Here is a 16,585-nt window from a genome sequence, read left to right as displayed (position 1 = left end):
TCTATGTGCTGAATCCGTATATAACAGATTTACTCTACTGAATCATTAAATTCACTCCACACAAAACCATCATTGCCATATGCTGAGAATGATGTATGCTTCAGTCAGTCAGAGACACTGCTTTCTCAGGAAGACAACACTCAATTATTCCCCAGTTAGCCGAGGCACCGAGCGAAGCCCAGAAACCTGGGGAGTCTGGTTTTGAGAGCAATAGCTAGGTTAATCCATTTTATTTTCATGAAGTGGTTCAAATTCCTCATGAAGAAATGGAGGCTAAGTGACTCAAAACAGATTAGCAAAGAAGACTGGAGTTCTCTCTCAGAATTCTTGGTATGCAGGCTGGCAGGATTCCTCTCTGCCCCAGGACAGTCTTACTCTCAAAATCATCAAGTTCAAAAAGCATAAATCATTTCCATACAGCTAAAGAACAGAAATTGTACTGATTCCTCTCCTTCTTTTGTTAAAAAAAAAAATGAAAGAAAAGAAAGGAAAGGAAAGAAAAAAAAAAAAAAACCTTACACTCTATCAGAAATTTAACATTTGGATTTAGAATAAACGAAAAGAAATGCCTAGTAAATCACCATGTATTTTAAATCACTAATCACGTAACAACTTGACTTCTTAAATATGCTGTAGCACCAAGGGAATTATTAGTCTGAAGAATAGAAAACACCATAAGAGAAATTTACTTTTCACCTGATTAACTCTCTGTCGTAAAAATAATTCAAACAGCTCTCAGTTAATTCCTGTTAAGTTCAGTCTTCACTTTTCTTTTTCACTTCCAGTAGAAAAGCTATTTAAAAAATAAATGTCAAAAAATACTATGTTATGGCAGTTCTAAGCTATGTTCACAAAAATAGGTCAAATGTTGTCATCTAGAACTGGACATGCCCGAACTCTTTAATTCTGTTACTCACCCCAGGCAAATTTCAGTTTGCTGTGAATCTTCTTCTTGGCCAAGTCCCTCTAGACATGTATTTTAATAAAACGTAGAAAACATTAAGATCATACTCTTCCCCTAGCCCCATGCCCTCTTTCCTCTGCATTGGGAACCCATGGAGCACCATCTATGTATTAACCAAGTGTGATAAGAAAGTTGTATTCATGATGCTGAGCTCAATTTGCTGCCTTACACTCTCTGTGGTTAATGTCACCAAAAGATGTCAAGTGAACAAGTGACAAGGGGAGTGGCAAGAGGGCAGGGGAGGGACTATCAAAACCCTAAATGGCAGATGGTCACAAATATTTCTCAGACAGCCACTGGAAAGGTCACAGAATTCTAACCAATCAATCTGGCAGGGACCTGTCACCAGAGCTCAAAGGCTGGGGTAGAATCCCCCTCATTCCTCTAAGTGTCTTCACCTGAGCTTTTCCTTATGTGGAAAATTGCATTTGCAGAAGAGGGTAGAGATCTATGAGAACAGAGGGGATGATAACCAGGCAGATTAATTACCTGAATCCTTTGGTTTCCTTGCTAATTCTCTCTGCATCACACTGAGAACAGAAAATATTTTCCCTTCCTCATCTCACTTTCCCCTTATAAAAACGTGTGTATTTCCAAGTATGTTACATGTACAAGTTACCAGAGGTAAGAGATGTTGAATCTGAATTGAGTTAAAGAGAGGAAAAAAGACACGTCCCAAAATGAGTTTCATTTATATAATGAAAATAAATTTTTACACAATCAACAGAAACACATCAAGTTTTTTTTTTGCGAAAAATATTTTTAAATAAATTTTTGTCTTTTTTTTTTTTTTTTTACATTCTGATATACATATGTAACAAGGTTTATGGCACTGTAACCAGAATCAAATCAAAAAAAAAAAAAATTAAAGGAAAAAGGTGGGAAGGAAAGTAATTGATTTTTATTGAATTCCTTTCTATCTCCAAGCTGGCAAATTTGCACTATTTGTCTAATATCGACTGCCAGCTCTAACTTGTTTGCACACTCAAAACACCATATTATTGCACAAGAAGCCAGTGAAGGCATAGGGTATAATGGTCAGTTCCTCGCTATTTAAAAAAAAAAAAAAAATCTCTTAAACCCAAAGAAGGGGGGAAAATAATCCAGAGTATGAAACACACAAAATCAACAGTATCTTTTGTCTCTTTTTAAGAATGTGAAGGGTTCTTAGACCACTTAAGCTGCCCTGATTTTCTCTTTGCACCAGTGAGTACGACAGGGCTTGGTTTGGTTGGGTTTTTTTTCCTGTGTGGATGGCCCAGGCAGCTCTCGGGCCTTTGTGATTCAGTGTCTTTTCTGTCTCTTACTTTTGGTTCTTTTTAATTTGTTTAAGTTGTAGTATCTTCGGTCTATGAACCTGCACAGACTATTTAATCATAAACTCTACAAATAGCTTAAAAGGAAAAGGGGGAAGAAATGAGTTTTATTATATTTTTATTGTTGGCTTTAAAAAATTACTCTAGCTCTAGCCTCCCTGCTTTATCAGTTCGAGGGAAGGACATCTCAACGGCATCAAAAGATAATTTCTTCTCACACTTGTGAAAAATAAAAAGTTTTTAAACAAGTTTTGTTTCCATTCACAAACTTGACCCCCATCTAAAAAAAAGAAAAAAAAAAGAAGAAAGAAAGCAAAAAGAATCCATCCTTCTTTCTCTTTGTCTCTTAATGGAGACGAGTAATCCTTTCCCCCCAGACTTTTGTCAGACAACCGTTTCCACGCCCATCAGCTTTGGTGTAAGGATTCGCGGTGTCACACCATTGTTCAGGTCTTCCTCAAACTCCAGTAACTGCCCCATGAAGTTAAGGTTTGGGGAAATAATTGGTCGTTTGCCTTTGACAAATTTATAGGCATCAGTCATGGTCATCCGAGTGTGCTTCATCAAGTATGCGATGACGATGGTGGCCGAACGGGACACCCCGGCTTGGCAGTGGATGAGAAGCCCTTTCCCACACTGGTGAGCTTCCTCTGGGAAAAGAGACAGAGAGCCAGGAGGTGCAGGAAGGAAGAAAGATATGGAAAAAGAGAGATTAGCTTTCATCCAGACTTGACAACGTTCTCTTTTGTAAAGAGTAAAGAATAAATAAATTCAGATGGCTTTAAAATAAAGTATAATTTACTAGTTAATTGTATAGACTTTTGTTGCAACCTCCAGAAGTGGCTAAAAGCAATATTAGCATGAATAAGAATTTACATTTCTCCATTTAAAGAGAAGACGAGGGAAGGAATCATTCCTAGCAACCGTTCACTGCACAGGTGGTGGCCACTTACGGCAGCCAGAGTTACGACACAGTTAACTTGCCTGTGAAGCAAGCCACGGATTAAGTAGAACCTTTTGATAAAGGATGTTAATTCCAATCACTAGGTTACGGGGTTGATCAAAACTAGTGTTGTTAACAATGTCTCTCCCAGCTGTGATAGAGGAAGAAAAACAACAACAACAACATTTCTTTCTTTATATGATAGAATTGTTCTGTATAGGAACTGGCATTAAATAGATAAGGATTTCAGTCTTACTAAACTCTGCGGTTTGAGAAATAAAATCTAACTAGAAAGCAGCTATGTTCAGCTTCTTACCAGAAAAGCCTATTGTTGCAAATGTAGCTCAAGACTCGCCATACTCAGGCACAGGGCATCACCTGCACTGAACTGTCCAGCCCCCCTGCATCCCCATATGCTCTTCCAACATGGCGGTGATGACGAGATGGAGGAACTCTAGCGATGGCCCAGAAATCAGAGCAATTGAAAGTAGCAACACTTCGTACGTTTTCAGATAGATTAGAAGCTCAGGGGAATAGCTTATGGGCACTGCCTAAACGGATTCTTAATGACACTTCTAGACCAAAAGCATATCAAGTAGATGAAAAGTATGGGAGGGGAATGAGGAGGAGTGATCTAACTTAAATCACTTTTTTTTTTTTTAGCTTATTTATTTACTTAAGTAATCTCTACACCCAATGCAGGGCTGGAACTCATGACCCAGAGATCAAGAGCTGCATGCTAGCTACCCAGCAGTGGACTGAGAAAACAAACATCATGCAAACTTCCATCTTAAAAATCTGTGAATTAAGCTCACTTCTCATAGATAACAGTATCTGAAGAAAGTATTTCCCTTTTGCAATTTCTCACCTTGAGCACCCACTATTCATTGACCTCTACTATGCGCTGCAAAGTGCTAGGTTTGACCACTGGTTCCACTACACGGTAGATGAGTAACCCAATGTGAGTCACCTGACTGCCCAGAGCTTCAACCTCACTTTCTACATAATGGGAGGAATACTCATTAACAAGGCTCAGGGAATGTGGGAATAATATCATCCAATTCAGGAATAAATAAATGGGCATAGTTAAATCCTAAACATACACTCTGCTTAGTTTGTATTAGACTCTCAGTAAATGTCATCATGGTTGCAAAAACTGCTGCTTTCCCTAAAGCTAGACCATATGATTTCAGTTTATCTAATGATATAACAACAAAAATAACATTGTGCCTATACAGGCTGTGATGCCAAATTGTTCTTCAGGTTAAATGCTCTTTGTTACTTGTTTTGTTTTCCTTCGAAAAAAATCAGATAAGCCTGAACAGCGTATGGAATGCAGGGGCCTTGCTTGAAATCCTGTTGGGACAAGCATGTCTGATGCTACTCATTAAATGGAAAACAATCTCTTAACTTCCCCCAGCTGGAATTAAGTCAGATAAGATTGCAGTCATAACATCATATATCAACCAGAAAGCTCCTCATCTACTCGGTGACAAATAGTTCTTCCTTGGGGCTCAAAGTTTGATTCAAATATAATTAATAAAGAATCTGAGGTGTCTTTGCAGCCACAAATTAGTTAGTTGCCATTCAGGAACTAAGAAAGCATTGGGAAAACTGCCCCCGCGTATTGTAGAAAGGCCCCTGCCTGGGAGTCAAGATCCTTGCATTCTGCTCCCTTCTCCGACACTACAATTACAATCTTGGAGAAGTCACTTTATTTTTCTGAGTTCAGTGACCACCCAGACTATCTTTCCAGACTGAAGAGTCCATGGTCCTGCATGGAAGGAAAAATTAGCCAGGAAAATAGCTGGGTGACGAGACCAGAACTGCCAATTCTACAGCAAATCCACCAGACCCAAGGTTTTGTTTTTGTTTTTTGTTTTTTTTTCCTGATAAAGGAGCACCAAACATGAGTGCATTCTTCCTGGGAGAGACAGAGGCCAGTAACAACCTGCTACAGTATTTAGGAAAAGTAATGGATCACCTTTTTGTGGTGATGAAGGTTGGAGCCACTTGAAAAAAACTGTGGAGCATCTGCTAGGTGCCCAGGTGTCCCCCCCAAATGATAATTTGAGCCTTAAAACAGTTCAAGGCTATAGAAGCCGCAAAAATTAAAGTTAGAATTAGGGTTAGGCTGGTGGTTACTTCCTTCTGGAGATTAAAGTCTACTGTTGTTAGAATTCCATCCCTCGGGAACTACTCGGGCTACACAACCTGGTCTTTCCGACTTTGGGGCAAGTCTTATGAAATCTAGTACCATCTCGCTAATGCTCACATTCACACCCTTCTGCTACCCAGTGTTTCAGAAGTGAGACAAAGCAAGTAGAAGGGAAAAACAACTCAGCCCTCCACTCCTGTCTCCCCCATGCTGATGCAAAGTGTAAAGATGTTCACGACAGCACTGTTCTACTGCAAAACATTCTTCAGAAGCAGCCCTTCAGCAAATGCCACCTTTGCCTCAACCTCGCATAAAGAAGCTATCCCAAGTGCAGATGAATTCAGCCCCAGATAAGGGAAGAACGGGCAAGTTTGGAAGTGGTATCGTCTTCACTGTATTTTACCTCTTGCAAGGCGCTGGTAGACATGGTAGACCAGATAGCCACAGCACCAGCTCTGGCCTCCCAGGCTTTCCTCTCTGTTACTTCTTTTGCAATTCTGGGACAGAACATATCCGTGCGCATCCCTACCATCTTTTCATTGAGAAGGAGAGGGACGTGGATTTCCCCACCAAACGGAATCACTGTTTCTTTATACCCATCCCAAGGGCTCCCATGCATTCGTTCAACGGGCCGTGACTGAGAAGAACACTTTGGCCACAGCAGGTGCCAAAGCCTGAAAATACCTCAGAGCAGCTTTTTGGCAACGCAGGCATAAACCTTGGGCTTGATATCAAAGCAAAAGCTGAAGGGGCAAGGAAGGTGGAAGGCGAGAAGTCCCCTTGGGAGATAGTTACCGATGAACTCAAAAGCCTCTTCAAAGTACTGCCTCAGGTTCTGCTTGTTGCTGTCAGTAGCCGGCAGCCTCTTGTAGTTGAACAGGCCTTTCTCGTAGTGGTAGAGGGGCAAGTGAGTGGTGACGTTGATGACGTAGCCGATGTTCAGCCGCTGCATGGTGTCCAGGTCCTGAGCGTCCTGCTCATTGCCGAGGAACAGGAAGGGCAAGATGGGCGTCAGCTCCGCATTCTCGATGTCAGGGGTGGTGGGGATGGACTGAGGTAGCTTGCTCGGGGCTGCAGACGCGCCGCCCCCCACCTCCCGGCACTCTTGGAGCTGGAGGGAGTTGTCGCAGAGGTTTTCATGGTTCTGCTTGAAACTGCTAAGTCCACCTGGAGCAAACACACAGAAAGTGACAATGACCATCCCTAGAACTTCAGAGTGGCAGAAAATGCCACTGTCCCCAGAGACATGAAGTGCATTCTTGCAGAGGCACGTTTAAAAAAAAAAAATTAGATCAGAACAAAAACGCAAGGCCATTTGGAGATCCAGGACAAGCTTCAGAAGATCTCACTGCATGTGGTACTGTCGCAATGTGGCTCTTCACACAAACTGTGGCACGTTCCCCTGGAAAGAGTTCATTTGCAGCACCAGGCAATTTTATCAGGAGCAGATTTGACCTGCCTCAAGATGCCATATGCTCAGCGGCCTACATAGAACCTTGTACTTTGGGAGCCAGCGAAAGCATGACCAACCTCCGTGGGCACTGTAGGCACGTCTTGCACTCTTCCATAAGCTGACCTCACCCAGAAAGACGAGTCAGCTCCCAATACGGAAGAGTGGCTATGGACAGGGACCTTGGAAGACCCAGATTACCAGGAATACAACTTCTTGGCTCCTTGACCTAGGCAAGTTAATTTCTCTCTCTGTGCTTGTGGTTCCCCATCTATAAAATGAGGTTTAATAGCATCTACCTTTTAGTGTGACTGGGAGTCTGGACTTAATGAATACAGGCAAAGTGTGCAAACTACCTCCCCATGAATAAGTCCAGCAGCGCTTTGAGGAATAGAGCTTAAGAAAGTGATCTAACCAAAATATTCAGCTAGATGTACAAAGAGGTTTATATAGCATTATCTGTTTTGCAGAAAAGGCCAAGGACAAAAACAAATCTTAAAAAATGAAAAGGTGTAATTTTCATCCAATGGAATGTTATGTAGCCATTAAAAGTTGTGAAAGGAATATGGAAACAAACAAAATGTTTCTATATGTAATGTTAAATGAAGCAAAGCCAATTCAAAAACATTCACCATACTCCTGATCAAAAACTAAAAGACCATGCAAAAAAAAAGCACTTGTTTAAGGTATGAAATTTATGGATCTCAGTTTGTTAAACTTTTTCCTTTAACATTTGTTAGATGTATCATACACATGCAGAAGCCCAAAGGATTATCAGGAGGGTCAAATGACACAACATACATATAAGGTCCAGGAAATGTGAGTTGATATTATTCCCACCAAATGGGCTCTAATTCTCATCAAACGACTACATACCCTGGCCTTCCCTTTGAGAGGAAGGGGAAGTTGGAGACCTCCTAAAACCTGAAAGCCTCCAGAACACAACATTTATGCCCTCTGATAGTTTTAGGAGATAAGGCCAGAAACATAGAGCTGGTACAGGATACGGTTGTATTGAAACAGACAGGAAGTTTATCTGTCCAGTGGTTTCTGAACGTAACTTATGCCTTCCCCATTTCAAGTCTCATCTTTGGTATCTACAGCAGGAGCTCCAGACTATAACCTAGACCAAGTCTCATGGCTGTGCTTGCCCAGTACACAGCCAGCTAGGCGTGACAACCCGGCAAGTCCTATTTTCATTAAGGTCCAGTGGTGGCACAAAGATCATTCAAAGAGGGTAATATTATAGTCACTCAGTTCATTCATCGGTAAGTGCCAAAACCTATCTTTGCTTTTTGAAAAGAAAAACAGGAGCTACAAATTCATTTTAATGGATTTCTAGAATTAAACTCTGCCCTTACATATTGCTAGTTTACTCTGCTATGAGATCATGGTAAAAAAGTTTGTCTGTACCCTAAGAGATTATTTTTAAAGTAGAAGAAATGGAAAACCAGAAAGACTTCAGTAGTGACTACTTTCTAAAAAAAAAAAAAAAAAAAAAAAAAAATTGAAATTACCCACCATCACCATTATAAACCCCATGAAAAAGACTATGAAGAGTTATTTTAAAATCCACTCAGCTTTGCCTCCATAAAATCCAAGTAAACAATTCACACTGATTCTGTGATGGGAACCTAATTCACTTTTTTTTTTTTCCCCCTTAAGAAAAGGGCAGTGGTTACACTTTTTCATATGAGAGGGAAGACCAACAAAATAAATTCAAAAGAAGTCTCTAAGGGGTGTGGGGGGGCTTTTGTCTATTCTTATTTAGGGTACTCAAGCTGTAATTTGTCTTAAAAGCAGCTAGTTTTTTTAAAAATGCATGCCAAAAAAACCCACACACAGAAAAAAGCAGCATACAGCTTTTTAAAATTCTGTCTCTACACCTCCTTTCCCCATGACATCAGCTGGAGGCTCCCCACCTGCCCAGTTGCCATAGCAGTTACACAAAGACATACAATGACATCAGTTGGCATGATATCAGCTCTTTGAGTACAAACAATACAAGAAGAACTACTTTGTTTAAGGCCTTTGGTGCAACTGTGTTCTGGGGAGCCAATGATGTAATGCTAACAGGTGGCATGGGCCTTCCATTTGCCTAATGGAGGGAAAAAACCCATGGGGGAGGGGAGAAGGGAATTTGAGACAGACACAGACTGCTTCGAATCCCAGGGGGTGCTCATGGGCAAAACTACATGTATATTGTATGTTTAAGCCATGTGGGAACTCTGCTCATCACTATTTGGAGATGGACAGGATAGAAAAGGAAATGTTATGACTCAAACACATGAGTTGGACAAGAAAATTCTCCTTAAGGGGCATGAAGAAACAGTCTCCTGTTCACTTGTCGGTCTGCTGACCAGCGCAGGCATCAGTTCTCACTAAGGGTCGTGCATATCCACACACAGCAGTCACGCAACTCTCCCGGGGCAAGGGGGGTGCTCCAAGCCAGACCAACCAGTCAGATATCACAATGGTGTTTTTTTTAGAGAAATGTCTGCAGAGAGGATGGTTTTCTTCTCTTAGGAGACTGGACTTGGAAGCTGGGGAAGGAGGGCAGGAAAGACTAAGGCTAATATGGTTTTCTCCTCCAACCACCTTCCCCCCACCCTGTCCCACTAGGGGCTGTCCAGCCTGATCACTTAATGACGAGACGGATTATGTCCTGTTCCTTATTACAACATAAGGACATTCTAACAGGATAACTAACAAGTGAGGCAGAGATAAAGTAGCTGGTGATTAAGAGCACATGTTAGAGGCGGACTGATCCAGGCTACAGTGTTGATTCTGCCCCATGAGAGCTGTGAGTCATGGTGCAAATCACTGTCCCTCACTAAGCTTCGGTTTACTGATCTGTAAAGTGGGCATAATGTCACCTACCCATGGAGCTGTGGTAGGGGCAGCCTATGAAAACATGGTGATCTATGACCAGGCATCTGATAAATAATGTCTTCTTACCCTGCTATCATCACCGCCCGTGTTCTCATCTCCCTTTGATCTGTCCACACTGCAGTCTGTGAGAACCCTAAGTGCTGGGCAGTGGTTCTCAGGCCAGATGGCGTGTATCTCAGTCCCAGCCTTGGCGACACAAGCTACCAGATCCTGAGCAAATTTCTTACTTCCTGGTTCCTCAGTTTCCCCAGATATAAAACAGGGATAATAATCATACCTACCTCACATTCCTGTTTGGAGGACTAGACTGGTTAGTAAAAATAAAGTATTTTGAAACAACATCTATCCATGGTAAGCACTTTTTTGTTTTCATTACTTTGGGAAACCACTATTTGAGAGATCTAAAAAAAATTTTTTTTTCTTTTCCTTAATATAAAGACTCTAAATGATCAGTAAGCAAATGTTCCGGAGTTTTTACTTTTAACATTTTATTTAAAAAGAGCTAAGGCCGGGGTGCCTGGGTGGCTCGTGAGTTAAGCCTCTGCCTTGGGCTCAGGTCATGATCTCGGGGTCCTGGGATCGAGCCCCACATCGGGCTCTCTGCTCGGCGGGGAGCCTGCTTCCCCCTCTCTCTCTGCCTGCCTCTCTGCCTACTTGTGATCTCTCTCTGTCAAATAAAATCTTTAAAAAAAAAAAGAGCTAAGACCTAATGGACCTGAGCAGTTTTAACATTTAAATAATATACTTTTATCATAAAGAAAGCCACAGCTCCCTATTCTTCCTAAACAAATAGATTTGATTTCGTTTGTCCTCACTTTCCCAATAAAAACTGCGTATTTTTGAATTTCTGTGTGGTAGTTTTTTGTTTTGGTTTGGTTTGGTTTGGTTTTGGGGGTTTTGTTTGTTTGTTTTTTCCAGAGACAGAGTATGTTTTAAATAAAAGTGTTCTTGGCCCATCCCCTCCCCCACACCTTAGTCCCCACAGGGCTGAGCCATCTTCTTACGCACACAACTGCTTGCAGTCACAGTGCAAATATTTTCAAGGCACGAGCAACATTGCTGGGGGCAAACATTTCCAACCTTATCTCAAAACTAGGTTCTCTGCCAAAATGAGCATGGTCAGTACTTTGATTCTGAATGGGAACAACAAAGAAGATTCTACCCCTCAAGAAAAATATGTAGAAATACAAGTCCTGGTTTCTTCCAACAGCACGGCCACAGACCCACAGAAGCTACGGACTCTGGTTTCAGTGGCAAAGCTCTTTGTAGCTTGGTTTCGGCTCCTGCTGCTGTCTTGGCCATTGTGCAGTTCTAGAAGCAGCAGAGCCTCCTGCGGTACGATTCAGAAGCGGTGCTCCGGGTGGCAACGGAAGGAACCACGTCCAAATGCAGGAGCTATAAGCAAGAGAGTTCCATATTCTGAAGATGGACGGCACTTGCGCACTCACGCTTTTAGGTTTCCTGTGAAGCCGGAAAGTCAGCACTCTCCAGAGATGTCAGGACAACTCTCGCTGAAGGCCAGCAAGTGGAATTAACGCCCAAAGAGAGATGGAGGGGGTTGAAAATGTAACTTCTGCCAGCTTGCGGCGAGCATACCGATCACCCTTTTTGTTGTCTGTTTTCTCTTAGGGTGGAGACTAGACTTTTATTTATTTATTTATTTATTTTAAAGATTTATTTATTTATTTCAGAGAGAGAGAGAGAGAATGCAAGCAGTGGGGAGGGGCAGAGAGAGAGCGAGAGAGACCCTCTCCGCTGAGTGCAGAGCCCAACACCGGACTTGATCTCACAACCCTGAGATCATGACCCGATCCAAATCAAGAGTTGGATGCTCTACCGACTAAAGCGTGGGTGAGCAGTCTTTTAAAGTAACATGGTAGGGGCGCCTGGGTGGCTCAGTGGGTTAAGGCCTCTGCCTTCAGCTCAGGTCATGATCTCAGGGTCCTGGGATCGAGCCCCGCATCGGGCTCTCTGCTCAGCAAGGAGCCTGCTTCCCTCCCTCTCTCTCTGCCTGCCTCTCTGCCTACTTGTGATCTCTCTCTCTGTCAAAAAATAAGTAAAATCTTTAAAAAAAAATAAAGTAACATGGTACTTTGATGACAGAGGCTAAGAACACAGACTGTGGAGTCACACCGCTTGGTTTCAAAATCCTACACTAACTAGCTGCCAGCACTAACTAGCTGTGTTACCTCGGGCAAATTACTTAATATCCCTGTCCCTCTGTTTCCACAACCACAATATATATTTACCTCTGCTATCCATCTCCTAGGTCTCTTAATGTGGATAAAACGATACCTGAGTTAGATATTATTACTTCCAAGGGGGGAGCTATTGGTGTAAAACAGACCCTAAAGGATCCTATTTTGTGGGTCCTTCAGGCAACTGCAATGCATCAAAGCAGACTCCGAGATTCTTACACACAAGGACGCTTGTGGAAGAAACAAAGCCTGGATCAATTGGAGGGCACTCCAGGCTTCCTGCGCTGAAATGCTCAAAGACAGGGCCATGGTGATGTCATGCTTTTCAAGGCAGAAAACCACCCACCTTCGCGGGAGAAGTATTTGGGATAGCAGCTAAAGCCGTACAGGATACTGTTCCTGCTTTACATGGCATTGTCTTCATAGTCCACAGACTGTATTTTATAGTAGGGATGATTTCAAGTTCAACGGCTGCTGGTGTCCCCTAAACTGTCCTATGACCCTGTCCTCAGGCAACGTGTGGGGCCTCTATATTAAAGAGAAAGGCTGCGTCCAGTGAGAGTGCTGTGTCAGTAGGTATAGGAAGAAACAAAGGGATCAGGAAACACTTCTGTTACCCAAGGAAGAGGGAGACTTGGGAGGCTGGGTCCCGCAGTTCAGTTAGTGAGGCCATGAGTCAGGGATGAGTCTCCCTGTGATCCCTATAATCATGCCGTTTCATCGCTTACATGTGAAATGTCCAACGTGTGAAAAGATATAAACAAAGAGGTATCATTAAGCTTAACCTTCTTAACAACGTCAGGATCTTGAACCCAATGGAACCCATATTGATGGTTTGGACAAATACTGTTAAGTGTTCCAGGAAGATATATCTCTGTTGCCTAGTGGGTTTTGTTTTGTGGTTTTTTGTTTTTTGTTTTTTGTTTTTTAATTCTCTGGTCTCTTTGATAGGAGATACAAGTTATCTATAGATATATTTTAAAAGCCAACTCTATAAGGCGGTCTCTGATATATAAGGCAGCAGGGGGAAATCTTTGCCTTGATTCAGAATAGTGGCTCGACCCCATGCCAGCTGTGTGGCTTTCTGAACGTTATCGGGTGTTTCTTACTTTTCCTTAAGTATAAAATGGGAATACTCCTTACTACTGAGGTCTCCTGTAATGATTCATCGAAACCACTGGTGAAACATCCATCCTCCTATCTTTAAGAAGATTTTCAAACCCGTAGCTATTTGCATAAGAATTGTCCTTGGGGCCACCAAGATAAGGAGCACTCTGGGTGGTCGGGTGCAGGAGGATGACTGTACTCTGGAGGGTCAGAGTTGGGGGCTGAGCTAAATAGAGGTGGGACCATGAAAGGAGACACAGTTGTTTCAGAGACACAGAGACATGAAGAAAAGAACATCTGCTAGCACCAGCCCTAAGCAAGGGAAAGGCTGTCAAAGCAGAGCCCACAGGTCACCCTGCCTACAGCCCTGCTCTTGGAACGATCAATTCGGTCCCAGCTTACATTCCACTAATGCAAGAGGAAATGGCGTGCAGAATGGGGGCTAAGTCTGGTGGTTGGTGGTCTCCCCTGGAAACTTCCTTATATTTAGTTATTTGCATTCTAAGATGTCAATAGAGGGAGGATATATAGGGTCATCAATACACATAAATGCATGCCTGGCAAATTTTATGGAGATATATATATATATACGGACATATACATATATATGTATACACATATATTTCTAGAAATTTTGGAAATAGAGATATAGAAAAATCGTGTGAATGTATGTAACTTTTCCATTCCTGTAATTGCTCAATTAGTTGAAATGTTCAATATTTTGCTTGGGGTCACTGTATAAAATCTTAGTTCAAGCGTCAGTAATATGCTCACATGCAACATCACTTCACAACTAAAACCGCACTTTTAATGTTTACTCTCTTTTTTTTGTATTTTTCTTCCTATGTATATCTAAATTGATCGTTTTAATAGAACTTCGGTTGAGAGCAGAAATAGTCTTATTTAAATTCCTCAGTACACGGGATTTTGCCAAATGTCACAGGAAGACAGGCAGTTTCTTGATATATTTGATACAAATAACTGTAGGGAAGAGATATTGAGAAAGATGATCAATCCTTTTTTGGAAATAATTTACAAACATTAAAAGATAAAGTAAAAGTTCTCTCTGGTGTCGACTTTACCTAGTGACAAATCATAGGTAGAAAGTATTTCAAGAATGTCCCTCACAGAGGCACTGGAGGTCTCTGTTGGTTAAGCATCTGGCTTCAGCTCATGCCATGATCCCAGAGTCCTGGGTTCAAGCCCCACATTAAGGGGGAGGCCCTTGCTCAGCAGGGAGTCTGCTTCTCCCTCTGACTCTCCCAGTATTGTGTTGTCTTGTACACTTTCTCTCTCAAATAAATAAAATCTTAAAAAAAAATACACAGAATGGCCTTCACAAAACTGTCTCCTATAACAGACTATAGGTCACTTTGTTCTTATCCTTGATATTACTTAATCTAACCAAGAGGTATTTAGTTACGTTTTAAAGAAAATTCCTGAAAAGTTTATACTAGAATTTTCTCAAATTTTGAGTTTAAATAATAAAGTCCTTTCAAATGATTTTCTACTGGACAAAAATCATAAGTTAGAACACTGACGCTTACCCCAAATGAACATTGCTTGTTTATCGTCTAGTCATCGTAACTCAAGTAACTTACTCATTTTTATATCCTTCAGAGTATAACCCTTGCTCTCACCACAATCTGGTAGATTAATAAAATCCAGCATTCTGGAAAAGAAGCTAATACACGACTTTAATCTATATCAAGAACTAAAATCAGCCTTTGCTCGTTCCCAGTCTTTGTACAATTTGCAATGAGCTCTCAGCTTCAATTTTGTCTCTGTGCTTTTATAGCTGTTTTCAATCATTAACTTGCTTGGGAGCCCTTCTTTTTATGTTTTAAAAGATATTGCTTCCTTCTTTGATTGATCAAATCTTTGTAGTATCCTCAGTGGACATATTTTTTTTTATATAAATACATGCATAAATAGTTATTTCAAAAAAGTAAACGGAATCAGAAAGATCCAACAACTCAGGAACCATGATTTTAAAAAGTTGAAAATGAAGCTCTGATCATAGCCGTTCCAAGGAACGTTGATGCTGGCACGTTTCTGTCCAAATTCCAAAGATGCTGTCTCTGTCCCCACCACCCCACACACCTCCCAGCTCAGAAATTGCCTGCCTGGGCATCCAAGCGCCCTCACTACTGAACAGGTCAGAACAGCACCCAGATTCCCTCTTTAGCCTTGGGCAGGAGCCCCAGAGCACTAAAAAAGCACTTTCTCGGGGCACCTGGGTGGCTCAGTGGGTTAAAGCCTCTGCCTTCTGCTCAGGTCATGATCTTAGAGTCCCGGGATCAAGCCCTGATTTGGGCTCTCTGCTCATCGAGGAGCCTGCTTTCCCCTCTCTCTCTGCCTACTTGTGATCTCTGTCTGTCAAATAAATAAAGTAAAAATCTTAAAAAAAAAAAAAAAAAAAGGCGGGGCGCCTGGGTGGCTCAGTGGTTTAAGCTGCTGCCTTTGGCTCAGGTCATGATCTCGGGGTCCTGGGATCGAGTCCTGCATCGGGCTCTCTGCTTGGCGGGGAGCCTGCTTCCCTCTCACTCTCTCTGCCTGCCTCTCTGCCTATTGTGATGTCTCTCTGTCAAATAAATAAATAAAATCTTAAAAAAAAAAAAAAGCCACTTTTTCCCACAAAGGGAGGTGCACTTCTAATGCGCCCCCCCCCAACATCATCCCAACTTTGAGGCTTTTAAACCCTGGGTAACCAGGGTTTAGGATTCCCCAAGTGTAATTCCTGCATGTCCGGGGAGCACAAGCTGGATGGCTGGAGAGGATTCTTCACCAGGATGTAAACACAGCCTGTTTCTTTAAATCTGTGACCTCATGTATTTACATTAGAACAGAAAGCACTGCCAGAAGCAACAGCTGATGACAGTCATGTAATTTTCCACAAAGACAACAATCAAAGAGCTTCGTGTTATTTTAATGAGCAGATGACTTTTCTGTGAGTGGGACTTGAACTGTAAGATTTCAGAGTTCCCACAGCCCCAGGAACCCCCTCAGGTTCTTGCAGGAGTCACTTGGCCCCCACTTCAGTTTGCTCCCTCTGCCCGCCTCCCTCTCCCTGCCTCCCCTGTCTCTCTCAGAAACCCTATGGGAGGATAAGGGAAGAAATTGAGAGGGGAGATTCTACCTGGAACAGGTATGATGCCTGGCCTGTCAATGAATCCGCAGATGATTTCTGAAACCTGTTTTTAAAGAGGGCACAGTAGGGATGGGAAAAGAGATCAGGCCTCTTCTCCTCCCCAGCCCCATAGTGAGGCCCTGTTAATGCAGAAAACCCCATCTTGATACCCACTCTCCCCATTCTGTCAGAAAGGTTTCAAGAAGAACCACCTGGAAGGCACGGGTGGGCATCACTGACTCCCGGGAGTCTGCCCCTTTGTCTGAGAGGCTGGGACAAGCCCCACTATGGCCTGGCCTGGAATGGGCAGAACAGCCATCCCTGGTGGGTCCAGATGCCCCCGGCAGCCTCCCACTCCACCCGAAGACCCACTTGTGGAAGCTCATTCTCACTGGGAGTCTACCTGCCTCTAGAATGAGCTCCCCCG

The 16,585-nt window shown here is 42.4% G+C and overlaps 1 protein-coding gene across 2 annotated transcripts in view; it reads right to left on the bottom strand.

Moving 5' to 3' along the window:
* Positions 1–1,683: 1,683 nt before the first annotated feature.
* DUSP10 (dual specificity phosphatase 10) overlaps positions 1,684–16,585 on the bottom strand; it is a 40,383-nt gene continuing 25,481 nt past the window's right edge. For both annotated transcript variants that reach the window (XM_045983544.1, XM_045983545.1), the window contains exons 3-4: positions 6,177–6,548; positions 1,684–2,930 (exon numbers count right to left, since the gene is read on the bottom strand). In XM_045983544.1, coding sequence (XP_045839500.1) covers positions 2,665–2,930; positions 6,177–6,548 — 638 coding nt within the window. In that variant the 3' untranslated portion in view covers positions 1,684–2,664. The remainder of the gene's footprint in view (positions 2,931–6,176; positions 6,549–16,585) is intronic.

The sequence above is a fragment of the Meles meles genome, chromosome 17 (assembly GCF_922984935.1).
Source record: "Meles meles chromosome 17, mMelMel3.1 paternal haplotype, whole genome shotgun sequence".
In the NCBI taxonomy this organism is placed as follows: domain Eukaryota; kingdom Metazoa; phylum Chordata; class Mammalia; order Carnivora; family Mustelidae; genus Meles; species Meles meles.
Note: the sequence above shows the minus strand (reverse complement) of the source record. Positions and strands in the feature narration are given on the sequence as shown.